Source organism: Mucor mucedo, assembly GCF_025094135.1.
Source record: "Mucor mucedo strain NRRL 3635 chromosome Unknown EV154scaffold_12, whole genome shotgun sequence".
In the NCBI taxonomy this organism is placed as follows: Eukaryota; Fungi; Mucoromycota; class Mucoromycetes; order Mucorales; family Mucoraceae; genus Mucor; species Mucor mucedo.
Genome location: NW_026252296.1, coordinates 133506 through 150387, shown reverse-complemented (window position 1 = coordinate 150387; position 16882 = coordinate 133506). Strand labels below are relative to the sequence as shown.

The window sequence follows — 16882 nt, the reverse complement described above, 5'->3', positions numbered from 1 at the left end:
AGCATTGGTTAGTAGGCTTTCCGATAATTCATAAAGTATATAGTAGCTACCAGTTTGTGGCGCAAAGTAACTTATTGAACCAGGAGATTTGACATTTAGCACACAGATTGTAAGTCATATGACGCCCCATATCTAATCACGCTTTGTGATTTTATCAACAATTAACAATGATATCATCAATGATTCTAAGTCACGGAAACTTACAAATGGTCACTTTTTTCTCAAGTTTGATCAAACAAGGCTCTTTTAGTTATTTGGCTTGGGGGTCTCACACTACAGGCAATGTGTCTTCGATTATAGAAAGAAACATGATATAAATGTCTTCAGAAAGTGACACAAATGTTTCCACAACACAAAATCAGACTCGCTCGTTTACTCATATATACCATAGCAAAAATTTAACATTTTTTTTATTACATAAGAATATGCTTATAGTGGGTTTGTTTAGCAATTTACTAAATTAGTTGCTTCCAGACGTAATTTATCAATACCGAGTTTTTTTTCAAGTGCATCTGTTTCTGCTTTGAGCTTATTCTCCTGTTTTTTAACGGACTCAAAGCTGCCAATATAGTATATATACATGGGATTATTCTTTCTGCAATGCTTGGCACCTTTTGTAGACCATAAAAGCTCAATTTCAGATATGACAGCTGTAGGAACAAATCAATTAGTAAAATCAGTCATAAAAAAATGAAATTTTGTCTTATTTACCAGCAAAATGGCTCACCCTAAATAGTGAAGAATGTTTAATTATATTGGTCAACCTGCAATCATTGTAATATATTTACCACACTTTTTTTCCGAGCTTGTTCACATCTTCTACCGTACTTGACATGAGAGCACTAATAATATAAAGTGTTAATAATAAGATTCGAGCAAATAGACATGATACAATTAAGTAGCCTTACATGACCAAATTAAAGAAAATCAAGACAGTAATGAAAGAGAATACAATAGAAATACATATGAGCACTTTGTTATCACCTGCTTCACCGTCTTGCAAAGAGTCCCATACACCATAAACAAAAAACCACACTTGCGAAATAGTTTTGAATATGTTATTAAAGACATTATCAGAACTAACGTTGGCGATAGTCGTTTCACCTGATAAAGTGCCATTTAAAGAGGTGTAAGTGCCTTCGAATTGTTCTCGGAAATACTCATCAGGTTCCAGACGTAATAGCACAAATATTGCATGCGAAAAAGCAAAAATAACAAGCATCATAATCATGAGCACCGAAGCGACGTTTCTGCAAAGTTGAATAATAATTTCCAGAGTAATACCCTATCCGACAATTGTTTTAGTTTAATAGTTAAAAAAGTTCTTTTCTGATGAAAAATATGTGGCAATATTGGTACTTACAAAATATGATATTGCACGTAATCTCAAGATAGCATGTGTCCACAAAATAAGAGTGCTAATACTACAAACTTCGTTCTATAAAACAGGTTAGTTAATAATTCATACGCTATCTTAAAAAATGATGACTTACAAAATAATCCCAACGATTGACTAGTTGTAAGAGTGTGTAAATCGGAAATATAAATGATGCCATGTCAATCCAGTTATAGCATGATAAAAAGTAATTAAGTCTACAGTGCGAGTTCCAAAATTGACGTAATTCTTGTCCCCATAGTATAATAATGGAAATACCCATCAAAACAACTGAGATAATCTGACCAGGGGAATCTAAAACAAAGTCTTTCTCTGGGTCATGATAAAACAATTCTTGGGAAAACAGCACGCCTGTAGAGTAAGAAACATAATAAAGGGCATGTATAGAACAGATTGCTATAAATCTCCATCGAGCAAATTGCTTCCACTTGTACTCAAGCATGACTTCGAGAACTGTGTCGCCTTGATGAAAAATACTGTTGTCATCTTGATCAATAGCCAATTGGACAAACGCACTATTGTCTTTGTATGTAATTACATCGACACGATTCGATTTGCAAAGTCTTGGTCGGTCTTCCGGAAAGCTACTGTATGAGTTTAAATGAGGAAGGGGGACTACGCATACTTTTGATAATACTTTGGGATCTTTTTTTGACTGATCAAATAGCATCCGAATGTATTTTCTGATGTAAACTCTGTAATAGAATCCAATATCTGATCTCAAATCGCTGCTTGTAAAATAATCAAAATAAAGTCGCTTGATTTTGTAAATAAATAGTGTGCGGCTACTGTATGTTTGGATTTGTTCCATGATAGCGTGTGTTTCCAAATTTCGACTACGAGAGATATATTCTTTCTGGGCCGTCTTTACTTTCATCACATGTGTGATTTCAGATTTTAGTGCACCCAACTTTCCTTGTTCAATGTGTAAATAAGACAAGTTTTTACTGCTGCTAAGTAAAAGATCTATAGTCACAAAATAACATAGTTAATATATTAACCTATATAGTTATAAATTATATATGCTTACCCACGTTTCCTTCTACTTGAAGAAGTAAAAGAGCGTCTGTCAAAGAAGATAGGCAGCCAGGTCCCAGCTTTTTAGAGTCTGCTAAAATTCGGTTAAAAAGAAGTTGATACATCTCATAACTTAAATCTTCTATCAAAACCGTCAAAACATTTTCATTCGAGACCATGGACTGATTATTCTGGACATGCTTATTGAATCTTGGTGGAGAGTCTCTATATGCCATTTTGTAATTTACTGATATGCTATTTGTGCCTGAATCGGTGCCATTAAAATTTCTGATACTTGGAGCATTCATTCTTGATGTTTTGAGTCGTTCCCTGTCATCATAATCATCGGGGGTTTCAAAGATTTCAGGTATAGGTTTTGCATAGCTGAAGATACTGATTGGAATTGGTTGAATAACAATCAGTTTAATAATTTCTTTTCCCATTTCGAAGGAAGCTAGCATAGCTAATGTTCTACTGCCAGCAATAGTTGAAAAAAAATTAGATTCTTTATCAATATTTTTAATGGCTGTTTTAACCAGATGTTCAGTCTTTTTACACAGTATTTTGTGATTATTCTAACAGCAAAAAAAAAACCAGCAACAAAAGTCTGTTGGTTAGCGATTAATCATAAATAATGCTTCTTTTTTCTTTACCTGGTACTGAGTTGTACGCTCTCCAATATCAACGCTTTTGATATAGATTGTAGAAAGATAATGTAAAGCTTGACATGCACTCTCCAATTTATGATAATTAAACTTAAATTCATCTTCATTATGCTCGTCTGAATTCTGTGTTACTGAAGACAAATGTTCCATTGATTGTCTGCGTATAGGATCTTTGGGAAATAGCAATTCATGCACAGGTAAAAAAATCTCTTCGGTATGGTAGCTCTTATCAGGTTCGCTTCCACTTTTATAAGCCTGATCATTAGTCTCCTTGATATTCACCAGCATGCGACCAAAAGAATTACCGCCAATAAACAAAATTTTGGAAAAATCCTGGATCTGCCATGTTTCTCGGAATGAGTAATCGATCCCGTAATGAGGGCCTTTGTAAGCTCGTATATAAATGAGATCATCATTTTCAAAAGCACATCCTCCAGAAGTCTCGTTCCCGTTTAAGCGCCATAACTGTACAGTGTGTTTACCAAAACGGATCAAATATTTGGCCCTCTTAATTTCAAAATGACCGCATTTGATTCCATCATATTCGTCCAAATTGTTCAGAATTTCTGTCTGTTCATAGTATGTCGGAATGGAGTTTTCTACCCATTTTATGTCAATATTTGTTTGTACCCTATCAATATCCAATTCAATGAATGTAGTAGCAAGGTTCCCATTTTCAAAAGATGTATAAAATCCCTTCAGACACTTGTCTCCGTTACTGTTGACCCCTCGTGTCACGAACGGCTGAACTACCTTGAGGAGCCTTCTGTCTCTGCTGTATAAATCAGAGTTTGGCTTGGTCGTAAGTGAAACTGTTGTTCTATAAATGAGTTCCTCTGCTTCAATATACCAGACTACGAATACCACTTGGTCTCCTTCCCATCCAGACATAGCAATATACCGGCCATCGTAGCAAAATCTGATGTGTGCAACTTCAAACGAGGCGGATAAATCTACCGCTCGAGATTTCAATTGGTATACAAGCAATCCACTTTTCACATTGTAGATATTGATTGCTCTAGTCCCTTCAACGTAAGCAGCAGTATATTTGTAATGTTTAGAAAATGCCATTACGTGCTGATTCAAAGCGGAGAAAGAAGTCAGCCTTACACCATCTTCGATCATTGACCAAACGCGAACAATACCATCTATGAAAGGTGTGACCAAAACGTTGTGCCGTATGTGTCTTGAAAATGTAATGATTCTTTTTGTATCTTCATGGATATCAGTCCTAAGGCTACTAGAATCTGCAACCTCGGGCTTGTTGATGTCAATCCATGGGGCATTTTCAATGTAGGATTTGTGACCCTGGGCATTTTCGTGCGCCAAGCCATTAGCTGTAATAAAAGGATGTAAATCAAACAGGAAGCTTATTGATATATTGTTGGGAAAGTTGTCATACACCTTTATTGTTGTACTCTGGACTAATGCTAAAGACAGCGTGTTTTTAGTCAAGAAAACAGCACGACCATCACATTTAATTTTGTGGCTAAGCTTAAGTACACCTTGCTTTGATTCAAACACCAGGCAGTTGGGATTTTTAGGCGGCCAAAGTTTTCCATTTATTTGTTTAATTCTTTCACAAAATGACAGCACCACATAATTTCCATCTCCTGATATAGATAAAAATTTGCAGTGACTATCACCAATTATTTTAATTTCATCAGTAATATCCATGCTGAAATGCTCGAGGTCGATATTTTCTTTTAAAAGATTATCCACTACTGTCTCCTCATCACCAGTTTTTGGGTTGATCGAAGTAAATCTTCGTCTTGTCAGATAGGTACGTTTTTCTCTCTTTTTCATCTTATATGTCTGTGACCCTTCTTCAAGTTGATGACTGATGTAACAAATCCATTTTTTATCAGGCGATATATCAAGCAGTATAACTTCTGTGTTTTTATGGTTGTTATCAATAGGAGGTTCATTTGGGGCACTTGTTCTCTGTGGAATTAGATTTTCGCGCTCCTCGTCTGGATCAAAAGATATAACTGTCTCTATATTGCCAGGCATTTTTACAGTTAAAATAAAGAAAAAAAAGTGTGGTAATTACATTAGACTATAAATTACTCTTTATGCTAGATTGTGCCTGCTGACGCGACATTAAAAAAAAGAAACGCCGTCGCTTAAAAGGATGAACAATAACAAACAACGCAAGCTTATTTGAGTAACTATTAAATTCAGTTTTTTTTTTTTTTTTTTTTTTTTTTTTTTTTTTTTTTTTTTTTTTTTTTTTTGGTTTCTTTCAGTTTTCTAAAATAATCATTGTTCGTTTAAGAGATGCAAAAAGTTGGCCTTCCTTTACTCATAGATGAAAGTTAAGATTATTGCTTTTTTCTGCGATCGTGGCGCCTAACTATTGCAATGTTACACACGACCTGCGGATTGAAGCAATTGTTTTTTCTATTTTAAGCGGCTGTGGATAAAACGAACAGTTTGCAAACTATCAATAATATTGACGCCATATAATGCCATGTTTGAAATTACTTTGACTGATATTCAGCAGTTGGAATCAATATAATACAAATGTAAATGAATAAAGTTTGACGCTAATGTGGTGCTGAACCTGAGTATCATTTTTTGGTTACACGGTTTGAATGTACATTGATGTATCAGTCTATGCATGCTTTTTCTAAGCCTTTAAAAAACAGAATCTAAGAATTTTTGACAGTTTGTGCATTTATGTTTGAGCAATAACTCCGTTATCAATTTTTCTTTCCTTTTTGTTTACTTGATCATCACCTGTGTAACTGAACTTCAGAAGTTCGAAACAAATCTTAATTATAAACAAATTGGGACTCAGTATACTACTGATAGTTTTGTGAGGACTGCACATGATAAAGAACAAACAAAATCAGAAATATTTTATTTTCAAGATCAGGGTAAGTAGACGATGGTGATTAATCGTAGAAAATAATTTTTATTTACATATACGAATGATTAAATTTTAAAACAACCCTATTCATAAATATGCACGAAAGCCTTTTTATGTCATTTTTGTGCTTTGGAAACAAATTTTTGGTTAAGATAATAAGATTTTATTTTATTTAATACTGATTATAGTTATGTCATAATAAATCAAGACGGTCTTCCGTAATTTATAGACTAGAGATAATTTGCATTCATTTTTTTTAAAAGGGCGGCCGTCTCTTCACGAAGCTTCTCTTCGTGTTTCATCACAGAATCGTAGCTTGCTATGTAATATATGTATGTCGGGTTATTCTTCCGGCAATGTTTGGAGTTGTCAAAGCACCATAAAAGTTCAATTTCTGAAACAACAGCTGTAAAAAACTCGATGGTTAATATCACGTTTTTGACAGTTTTTTTTTTTACGTACCAGCAAAATGACTAACCCTATTGTACAAAAAATTCAAACATTAATATGCTTTCTTGATAAACTTGATTCAAATTCTAGTGCTATTAGCTTACCAAACCTTCTTTCCTCGCTTCTTCACTTCTTCAACTGTGCTCGCCATAAGGGCGCTTTGTAATTGGTTGTTAGTATTTGGGCATAGATTACATTAAACCGATATACAAAATACTTACATAACCAAGTTGAAAAATATGAGTACAGTTACTAGAGAAAAGATGATAGAAATACACATAATCATTTTGTTATCTCCTGCGTCGCCGTCATTCAAAGGATCCCATACGCCATAAACAAAGAACCAAACTTGAGAAAAAGCTTTAAACCAATCTTGGAAGCCATTGTCAGCACTGACATCTGCAAAATTAGCTTCTCCAGATGGTCCATTATCTGCAACACTGAAAGTGCCACTATAATTTTCTTGAAAATACTCATGAAACTGTTGACGCAATAAGACGATGTAAGCATTGGTAAAAGCGATAATGACTAGTAGCATAATAAAAAGCACCGCTGCGACATTTTTACTAAGCTGTATAATAGTCTCCAAAGTGATACCCTAATTGAAATAAATTGTAAGTACGTTAAGCTGAAATATCATTTAATTATGCTCACTTACAAAGTACGATATTACACGTAGTCTTAATATACCGTGTGTCCACAAAATTAGAGTGCTGACACTGCAGACCTCGTACTATAATACATCAATGACACTTTCATTGTTTGGTATTGTTATCAACTTACAAAATTGTCCCAGCCACATATCAATTGAATGAGAGTGAATATAGGAAATACAAATGCAGATATATCAATCCAGTTGTATCCCGAAAAAAAGTAGTCCAGTCTACTATGAGTCTTCCAGAATTGGCGAATCTCTTGTAGTATAAGTAAAGAAACCGAGAGACACATCAAGGTCACTGAAATAATTTGCCCTGGATCTTTTATAACATATCTTTCAGAACTTTGTTCATACAGCTCCTCAGCGAATAGTACACCCGTAGAGTATGATATATAATATACGACATGTACTGCACAAATTCCAACAAACCTCCACCGAGCAAACTCCCTCCACTTATATTGAAGCATGACTTCAAGCACTGTATCGCCTTGTCTAAAGATGTTATTACTGTTTTGATCTAGTGCAACTCGGACAAACGCGCTGCTGTCTTTGTGGGTATTGACATTGCTGATCCCATAATTAGTGTTTCTAGGCCTGTCTTCGGGAAAATTGCTGTATGAGTTAAAGTGAGGAAGCGGCACCACACATACTTTAGATAGCTTTTTCCCTTCTTTTCTTGATTGCATGAACAATTTTCTCCAGTTGTTTCTAATATTAAGCCTCCAAAAACGTCTAACTTTTTTTCTGATATCATTAAAGGCTTCGTTATAAAAATCACTGTGATGATATATGCATTTGATTTTGTAGAATATAAGCTGAAAGTTGCTATACTTTGTGATTTGCTCCATTATTGCATGAGTTTCTAAATTTCTAAAGCTTGAAATATATTCCTTTTTCAATGCCTTTACGTTCATAACGTGACTTATTTCCGATTCCAAAACACCTAGCTTGTCTTTTTCGATTTCCAAGTAGGACAGCTTCTGACTGCTACTAAGCAGAAGATCTGAAACACAAATAAGTAAGATGAAGTATTTAGTATTTAATTCATTGTTTTGGGTTAATACTTACCACTATTTCCCTCTTCTTGAAGTAATAAGAGTGCTTCCGTTAGCGATGAAAGGCAACCAGGACCCATTTTTTTAGAATCAGATAAGATTCTGTTGAAAATTAATCGATACATATCGTAGCTCAATTCATTGATTAAAACTGTCAACACATTCTCGTTCGAGGCAATGGATTGACTGTCTTCCGTTACTCTACTCGGTTTTCTTATAGAATTTCTGTAAAGAGATGTTTTTGCCGATGCATTTGTATTACCGAGCTTTTTTTCCATCTTTTCCCATTTTTCTCGTTGTTTTTTTTCTGCCTGCTTTCTTTCATATCTTTCATCTTCATCTTCATCTGGATCAGGCAATTTTGATATAGGTCTAGCGTAGCTAAAAATACTTATAGGAATAGGTTTAACCACTATTGCTTTTATAATTTCTCTGCCACTTTTGAAGGAAGCAAGCATGGCTAACGTTCGGCTACCCGCAATTGTGGAGAAAAAGTTCGATTTCACATCAATATTTTCAATTGCTGATCGAATAAGTTGTTCTGTTTTCCTACTTATGGTTTCAAGATTTTTCTGTAGGAACAAAATAAGATATAAATTTTAGTCAGTCAAATTTTCGGTTATCATTATGGCTTACCTTGTATTTCAGCTGATCAGTAATATTCAAGCCACTACTTCCTTTTTCGATATTTGAAAGATAATGTAATGCTTGACAAGCGCTTTCTAATTTGTGATAGTCAAATTTGGCATTGTATGTCTCGTTTGTAGCAAAGGGGTTTCGAGAATTAGAGAGTCTATTTGATGGGTTTTTAAATGAGAACAATAGTTCATCCAATGGCAGAAAAATCTCTTCGGTATGATAGCTTGCACTCAACTCGCTTCTGTCGTTGTCATTCTCTTCTGTCGTTTCTGTGATATTAACCAACATTCTTCCAGATGGAGTACCACCAATAAATTTTATACTGTCAAATTTACTGATTCGCCATGTTTCACGAAATGAATATTCAAGACCATAATCTGGCCCCTTGTAAGCTCGAATGTACAAAAGGTCGTCGTTTTCGGAAATAAAATTTTTCACAGAACCAGTATCACTGTTTGGTCTCCAAAGTTGAACAGTATGTTTACCAAAACGAATTAGGTATCTTTTCTCTTCAATGTTAAAGTGGCCACACATAAGATTGTTGAATTCATCTAAATTGTTCTCTATTTCGAACGTGTTTTTGTATGCGAGAACGGAATTTCTCACCCAGTTTATGTTGATGTCCGAGCATACTTTATCAATATCTAACTCGACAAATGTTGTTGCAAGCACACCATCCTTAAATGATGTGTAAAATCCTTTAAGGCATTTCTGTCCATCAGCAGTCAATCCTCGTGTAACAAATGGCTGCACTAGTTTCATTAGCTTATTTTCGTCGCTGTATGACGCAGACTTTGGCCTCACTGGAAGTCTCTCTGTCGTTCTGTAAATTGATTCCTCGGCCTCGATGTACCAGACTTCAAAGACTACATTATTTTCTTCCCATCCTGATGTAGCGAGATAACGGCCATCATAACAAAACCTAACATGCGCCACTTCAAAGGCAGAGCCTGAATTTTCTGCTTGAGATTTCAGTTGATACACAAGTAATCCACTTTTGACATTGTAGATGTTGATAGATTTTGTTCCTTCAATATAAGCTGCTGCGTACTTATAATCTTTAGAAAATGCCATGACATGTTGGTTTTTGGCAGAAAATGAAGTAAATCGTACACCATCTTCAATAATTGACCAGACACGAACAATACCACCACGGAATGGCGTAGTCAATATATTATGTCTAATGTGTCTTGTAAATGTGATGACTCTTCTCAAATCTTGATTTTCTTCGTCTCTTTTTATATCCACCCACGATGAATTTTGAATAAAGGATTCGTGATCTTCTACACCCTCATGAAGATATTTTTCTGATGAGATAAATGGGTGCAAATCGAACAAAAAGCTTACAGCTTTATTTTTTGGAAAATTCTCGTATACTTTTACTGTTGTTTTGTTGATCAGAGCTAGAGTGCAATTACTCCCACTCAAAAAGACCGCACGTCCATTGCATCTGAGTGTATGTCTAAGCCGAAACGTACTGTTACTAACTTCATAAATTAAACAATTAGGATTGTTCGAATCTCTGTATCCTGACTGCGATGCTAGATTTCTTTCATAAAACGATAATGCGACGTATCTTCCATCATTAGAAATCGACAAAAATTTGCAGTGATGTGAGCCTCCGTTTTTTATATCATCAGTAATATCAACGCTAAAATGGTCTGCATCATAATTTTGTGTATCACTGTAGCTGATTACTGCTTCATCTTTTTTTGTTACTGGGTTAACAGCAGTGAATCTTCGTCTAGTGATGCAAAAACGTTTTTTCTTGCCTCCCATTTCATATCCCAATAATCCGTCATTTTTTTGCTGGCAGGTAACATATGAAATCCATTTTTTGTCTAAAGATATATCAAGTAATATTACTTCGTTTGTCTCCGTGTTATTGTAAATTGGGGGCACGTACTGAAAATTTGCTAGTTGACTGACAAGGCTGGAGTCTTCATTTTCTTGAATAGGATTGATAGAGGAGCCTCTTTCTAAATCAAAATTCATGCCACTGATTTATTTTGGTGAAGAAAGAAGGGAAGGGAAAACGTGTTAATTGTTTATCTCTGTTTGTATTTTAATGGCTGACACAATCAAGAGTAGCCATCGCACAAAAAATATTCATGTGGTACAATGTGATATAATTGATGAAGTCTTTAACTACAGTCTGTCCACTCTTAAAAGAAACACTTTTTAAAATAAAATAGAACGTTTAAATAATAAAGTTCGAACTTAATTTTGAATACCTTTCGAACTTCAATTTGAACAAAATATGACCATGCATAAGTAACTATGTTTTTTGTTGTACCAATTCCCAAATCTGTTTGGTGCAACAAAGAAAATATATGCTTGTGCAGAGCCTGTGAATTTTAGTTTGATCATTATTTTTACTTCCTTATCTTACTCTCATAATTCATACTAATCTTATTTTACAGGGCGGCAAACGCAGCTATTTTATTTGAGCGTATTATACGCGTAATATCAGCATAAATAAATAATAATAATATAGACTAATTTACCAATAAACTAATACTGTTTAGTTATAGTTTAAGAAGAAACAAGTTGTGGATTTGCATTAAATTTTTTTCAGGAAAGTCATATTGCTATTTAACACATCTGTAAAGATCCACGCATCGAATAAAAGGGACTTTATTAATTATAAACCATTGTTTAATCAACTACATCTATTCTTTCTGATGCATAAGGATGTTTGCTTCCACTACAAAAAAAGAAAGAGACAAGCCTGAACCATATTGTAATAGCTTAATAGTAGTTATACGCTAGCATTTTTATTTAAAGTAAACGCAGTGGGGAAGACAGCCATGAGACGAAAACTTTAGAATTGTGGGTTTCTGTCTGAAAAAAACAATTTTTTTGGTAACGTCTGGAAGTCTTGTTTTCTTCTTGATTGTTGGGGGAATCTATGTTTGTCTTCCCCATGAAGGGTTGCTGCTATTGTTGTCTTCGTTATCACCTCCTGTCAAGCCAAAAGCCAAAATGTTGGTGGTGGTAGCCTTTCTTATTTATTAGAATACTTTGTCAAAAAATCAGAGAATCTTATGCATCGGAGACACGTGTCCGAAAATGTTTTGTAAAAGATACGCTTTTCGGAATAAATAAAAAGCCTGGGCAATGATGATCAAAAGGACATACTTTTGCTTTTTCTTTTTTGTCAGTGCTCTTGAATTTTGAATTGTATGATTCCAGGTGTTAAAAATTAAAAGGGTATTTTCGGGTTGTAGGGTCAAGTATAATAGGCATTCAATGCATGAATATGATGCAAGTCATTTTTATGAGGTTACACGGAATATGCGTCCTCTGTGAATTATATGAATTGATTTAGGGATGTGTATAAAATGCTCTATAAGAACTTCTCATTATGTAGCAAACAAGAAAGATGATTTAAATGCCTGGATATTTTAAAGTAAAGTATACGGAAGAAGTAATAATTTCACTGCTAGTACCAGTTAATTGTAAAAGGAAGCAATATCTGTTATTTTTTTATATATGTTTTACACACACAATTCTGCCAAAGGTTTCACCATATTAAGGAATGCATGTAATTAAAAAATTAAATAGGTACAAATATGAAAGATTAAAAACGCGGAAATAAATATGATATGTTGCACTAATAGTAGTTTTGCTGATTTTGGTATTGTTGCTGCTGTTGTTGCTGATGGTAACTTGGGGATTGTTGGTATTGTTGATGATGAATATTGTTCGAAATATTGTTATATGGCGAAGACCGAGGTTGAGGTTGTGCATGAGAAGTAAGACCGACTTGATCACTGGTAACTGACGATAGACTGTTTCTTCTTCCGACATATGGTGGATCCATAACCACGCTGACATTTGAAGACGAAGACTGCTGATAAAAGCCAGGTCGATGATGATTTCCAGTGACTGGTTGGCCCCCGTAACTAGAGTGAGGGGCGTTATAGACTGGCTGCTGATAGCCGTACACCTGATTGCTATAACTCGGCTGCTGACTGTGACCCTGGCTGCTGTAACTTGGCTGCTGACTGTGGCCATAATTATGATTAGACTGGCTGCTGTAACTGTTCTGCTGCTGATGATGACTATAAGGAGCCTTATTTGGAGGCAATTGGCTCATATTTACTTTTGGTAGCGTGGGCTGAGCTAATGAGCGCATTTCGATATCATTTTTCTTTGATTTCTTTGCTAAATTATCTCCTTTTATTCTCTTTTGAGCTTGTTTCTTCAACAACTCTTCAATTCTTATAATAATAAGTTCAGTATATATGTTGAAGCAGATCATAGATTGAACAAACCTTTTGTCTACTTTATGACAGCAATATTCTTTTAAGTTGCCTTGAATGTGGCAAAGGAGCGGGATATAAATAATGGCGGCTGCACAAATTAAAATAAAAGAGATGGCAAATACAACCACCGAGAAAATCATGGTCCCTGTCATGATCTGTTGCATTCTTGTTTTTCCTAATCCATTGTATTCTAATTTCAATCCGTCGCTGATATTAATCCATTTTGGTATAATGGTTATCAAAGTAACAATATTGATGACTTGTCTAGGTGCTTCCGCTAAGAGGATTCTTTTCCAACCTGGGTGGTTAATTAGTAAAAGATACCTTATTTGGGGCAATGTTAAAATGTACTCACTTTTAAGTGTAAAGAACACAAAAAATGCAATTGAATCAATTGATTTTCTAGAATCGTTAATCTTTCTAAACAAACAAAAGTAATTGTAATCCTTTGTTGAGTACCATCCATTAGCAATGGCTGAGAAAAATGCTAGTGAGATGTCCTTTGAAGCGATGATACTTCTCGATTTGATAATATCCCAGAATAATAGGATGAAAGAAATAAGAATGGCACCCAAGAAAATCCACTTTGCTACTTCCGGTGGGATTGATGCATCTGCGTTAATACTAGCATTACCAATGACCAGTAAAGATATTGCAGTGTATAAATCAGCTGTCATTGTCAAGATGTTTTTGATAATGATTACAAACATAACGACATAACTGAATCTTGCAGAAATTGAGTCGTCTCTGAACTCGCGAATATCGATGTAGTTAAATTTATGATCTTTTACTACTTCTCGCTTCCATTTGGGACCTTTATTACCTCCACAACACTATTATAAACTGTTAATTTAGACTCTGAACAAAATTCAGATGCTTAAAAAGATTTACAGATGTCGACTTGCCATTACAAAAATTGAAGAACAGAATGAATGCTTTTGGAAATGGTGTGTACTTGTTATGAAGAAATACTTTTTGCTTTGAAAAGAAGAGAAAAACAATACAATAAGAGTCGAACCATTATAAATGTTTTTTTTTGTAAAGATAGTAGGCAACCAGGCACGTTCAAAGAGAATCTCGGAGTTTCTGGATGTTTTATAATTAGCAACAACAATTATCAAATAGGGTAACAACTTTAAAATCCATTGTACTAAATAAGGTTTATTTGTGTAGAATGTCAAAATAATAATAATTATGGCTTGATAACATTTTCAATGAAGAAAGTGTTTCCGCTAGACACAATATTACCAGCAGGAGAAAAAGAGCAGACAAAAAGAGATGAACCTTTACAAATTTTGACACCACAACCAATCATGGTGGTGGATTTCCAGACAAGAGCAGAAAATGCACCAGTGTTTCCACTGAATCCGGGCTTATCATAATTGTAGTTGCTGACTTCATTGTACCAGCCATTGATGACGCTAGTCCAGGTAGTATACCCCATAGCTAAGTTCTCGCCATAAGGGCCACCGCTATGCTTGAATCTACACATATCGCTCCAACTTTGAGCATAATTAGCTAAGCTCTCGTCCCATTTTAATGCAGGGGAATGATGTCTAGCACGAAGTTTATTAATGATTGGAAGGATTTCCGTTGGGGAGGCCTCCAATTCGGCGGTGACTTGTTTAGTTAGGAGTGCTAAAGCAACAAGGATGGCAGATAAAAGAATGACGAAACGGGACATGTTGAGAAGGAAGATGACGATGATAATAAAAAGGCTCTTCTTTTATAGTTTTTCTATGTAACACCAAATCATATTGATCGCCCCCCCCCCTTTCTTTTTGAAAAAAATTTGATAATCCCCTCCATAAGGCAAATATAATCTTATATTTCCACACTTCTCAGCCAAAATACGCCTCAGATACTTACAAATGTTACGCGGGCAATATAGTAAACTTGAGTTTTAAAAATGTTTTATTTGAAAAAAGTCGTCTGCCTGACAAAAGGAATAAAAAGATGTGGTATTTATACCAAGTATATGACGGCTTCAAAAAGAGGGATGATGATTCATGTAAGAGGTTAAGAATAAAAGAATATGCAGAAGTAGTAGTCAGATACTAAAAGAGGGCATGGGCTTGTAAGCATAGCGTACTATCTTACTTTTTTGACTGAGGAGTGTGAAAATATTAGGTAATAATTGCCTTATGAAGGGGGCGCAAAAAGAGGGTCGACCCAAAAAGGTCAATTTCATTAAATCATGTATGTAATATAAAACTTTACTTGAGACGATCTATTCTAATTATTACATTTGTTTGTATTCCGAATTCCCTCACCAAGTTCTTTTTTTTAAAACATTTTAAACAAACAGCAGAGGTGCATTTGGTTCCCATAACTTTACCCAGGCAATAGTACGTAATCCACAACCATTGCATGTTTTCCTCTGGCATTGGAGCCTTTATTTGATACAATTGGAGGAGTAGCCATACCATGTGAGTAATAACAATTGTATAGTAGAGTGGCGAGAGGTGTTGGGACTGCTGTACCATAACAGCGAGTTGAATCACTAAATAAGTAAACGGGATGGTCTGGGTTTGGAGAGAAAGTGATAGGTAAGACTTTGTTATAAGCAAGGGCCGGAGGAGGCAATATTTGTGTCTCATTTGTGCATAGATGTATACTTATTTGAGGAAGACTGGGTAAATTGGGGCTTGCTGTTGATATAGGGGCCTTCCTAGTTCTAATATCGTTAATTACAACTTCGATAATATTGTGGTGGATGCTTCGAGTTGTTTTGACAGCCTCCTGTTTCTTCGAATGATTGAAATACTTATCCAAATGTTCTGGTAATTTGTAAAAAATAGTTTCATCATTTGCATTCTTTCTCCACTTGTGAGAAAAATGTTCAAAGTTTAAAAGCAAAATGATCACTGTATATTTTAGAGAATATAAAAATCTCTTCCAAAGTGTGAACAGCAACTACAACATATTTGGTCTTTTGCGACTTAGCAAAACACCAGTGTTAATTCAGAGTTTTATTGGGTAATATTATCCAATCACATTTCGATTTAACACTGGAGTTTTAGCCATCAAGATGGTGTGAAAATATAAGGTAGCGTAATAATTGCCTTATGGAGGGGGTATCAACAATTATGAAATAGTAACAATTTTAAAATCCATTGTATTACATAAGGTTTATTTGTGTGGAATGTCAAAATAATAATAATTATGGCTTGATAACATTTTCAATGAAGAAAGTGTTTCCGCTAGACACAATGTTACCAGGGGCGGAGAAAGAGCAGGTATATAATTTACCGTTAGGACAAGATTTGACACCACAACCAATCTTGGTAGTGGATTTCCAGACGACAGCAGTAAAGTGACCAGTGTTTCCACCGAATCCGGGCTTATCGTAATTGTAGTTGCTGACTTCATTGTACCAGCCATTGATGACGCTAGTCCAGGTAGGATAGCCCATAGCTAAGTTCTCGCCATAAGGTCCAGCGCTATGCTTGAATTCACACTTGTTGCTCCACTTTTGGGCATAAGTAGCTAATTTCTTGTCCCATTTTAATGCTGGGGAATGATGTTTGGCACGAAGTTTATTAGTGATGGAAAGGATTGACTTTGAGGAGGCCGTGGATGTGGCGGTGGCTTGTTGAGTAAGGAGTGCTAAAGCGACAAGAATGGCAGATAAAAGAATGACGAAACGGGACATGTTGAGAGGGAAGATGATGATAATAATAAAAAAATTCATTTCGTCGTCTTCTTTTATATATGTTCTTTCTATGTTACACCAAATCATTTATAAATTATTTAAATTATTCTGCAGAAGATCTTTCACGAGTCAAATATCCATTCGCAGTTACATTTATCTTGAACCAAATACTTTACTTATGTATAAAATTTTCTGGTGTCA

General features: G+C 35.0%; 4 protein-coding genes across 4 annotated transcripts; all 4 read right to left on the bottom strand.

Annotated features, from left to right (window-relative positions):
- Positions 1-383: 383 nt before the first annotated feature.
- On the bottom strand, positions 384-5187 carry EV154DRAFT_496092 (uncharacterized protein). The gene is made up of 8 exons (XM_051600116.1): positions 3067-5187; positions 2427-2988; positions 1494-2362; positions 1364-1438; positions 909-1285; positions 789-842; positions 712-728; positions 384-650 (listed from the first exon to the last, which is right to left on the bottom strand). Exons 1-8 carry the CDS (start codon positions 5089-5091, stop codon positions 445-447), a joined length of 4185 nt encoding a protein of 1394 aa, XP_051461576.1. The 5' UTR covers positions 5092-5187; the 3' UTR covers positions 384-444.
- Positions 5188-6095: 908 nt separating this feature from the next.
- Positions 6096-8693, bottom strand: EV154DRAFT_34774 (uncharacterized protein). Its single transcript, XM_051595013.1, has 7 exons — positions 8130-8693; positions 7187-8064; positions 7062-7136; positions 6625-7001; positions 6508-6561; positions 6416-6432; positions 6096-6359 (listed from the first exon to the last, which is right to left on the bottom strand). The coding sequence occupies exons 1-7, from the start codon at positions 8572-8574 to the stop codon at positions 6184-6186; spliced, it is 2022 nt and encodes a 673-aa protein (XP_051461575.1). The 5' UTR covers positions 8575-8693; the 3' UTR covers positions 6096-6183.
- Positions 8694-12094: 3401 nt separating this feature from the next.
- EV154DRAFT_496083 (uncharacterized protein) lies at positions 12095-14100 on the bottom strand. Its single transcript, XM_051600115.1, has 4 exons — positions 13932-14100; positions 13382-13859; positions 13036-13324; positions 12095-12981 (listed from the first exon to the last, which is right to left on the bottom strand). Exons 1-4 carry the CDS (start codon positions 13932-13934, stop codon positions 12372-12374), a joined length of 1380 nt encoding a protein of 459 aa, XP_051461574.1. The 5' UTR covers positions 13935-14100; the 3' UTR covers positions 12095-12371.
- A 2038-nt stretch (positions 14101-16138) lies between these two features.
- EV154DRAFT_496080 (CAP domain-containing protein) lies at positions 16139-16785 on the bottom strand. Its single transcript, XM_051600114.1, has one exon. The coding sequence runs from the start codon at positions 16766-16768 to the stop codon at positions 16190-16192; it is 579 nt and encodes a 192-aa protein (XP_051461573.1). The 5' UTR covers positions 16769-16785; the 3' UTR covers positions 16139-16189.
- Positions 16786-16882: the final 97 nt, after the last annotated feature.

Bases quoted from the DNA above. Each gene is read 5' to 3' on its own strand.
- EV154DRAFT_496092 (XM_051600116.1), bottom strand. From the start codon at position 5,091: ATGCCTGGCAATATAGAGACAGTTATATCTTTTGATCCAGACGAGGAG. The intron at 2,989-3,066 runs GTAAAGAAAAAA...TTTTGCTGTTAG, and splicing joins AGCGTACAACTCAGTACCAG to AATAATCACAAAATACTGTG. The intron at 843-908 runs GTAAGGCTACTT...TTATATTATTAG, and splicing joins ATTTTCTTTAATTTGGTCAT to TGCTCTCATGTCAAGTACGG.
- EV154DRAFT_34774 (XM_051595013.1), bottom strand. From the start codon at position 8,574: ATGCTTGCTTCCTTCAAAAGTGGCAGAGAAATTATAAAAGCAATAGTG. The intron at 7,137-7,186 runs GTAAGTTGATAA...GATGTATTATAG, and splicing joins TATGTGGCTGGGACAATTTT to TACGAGGTCTGCAGTGTCAG. The intron at 6,562-6,624 runs GTAAGTATTTTG...CCAATTACAAAG, and splicing joins ATATTTTTCAACTTGGTTAT to CGCCCTTATGGCGAGCACAG.
- EV154DRAFT_496083 (XM_051600115.1), bottom strand. The intron at 13,325-13,381 runs GTGAGTACATTT...TTAACCACCCAG, and splicing joins TGTGTTCTTTACACTTAAAA to GTTGGAAAAGAATCCTCTTA. The intron at 12,982-13,035 runs GTTTGTTCAATC...TATTATTATAAG, and splicing joins TGTCATAAAGTAGACAAAAG to AATTGAAGAGTTGTTGAAGA.
- EV154DRAFT_496080 (XM_051600114.1), bottom strand. From the start codon at position 16,768: ATGATTTGGTGTAACATAGAAAGAACATATATAAAAGAAGACGACGAA.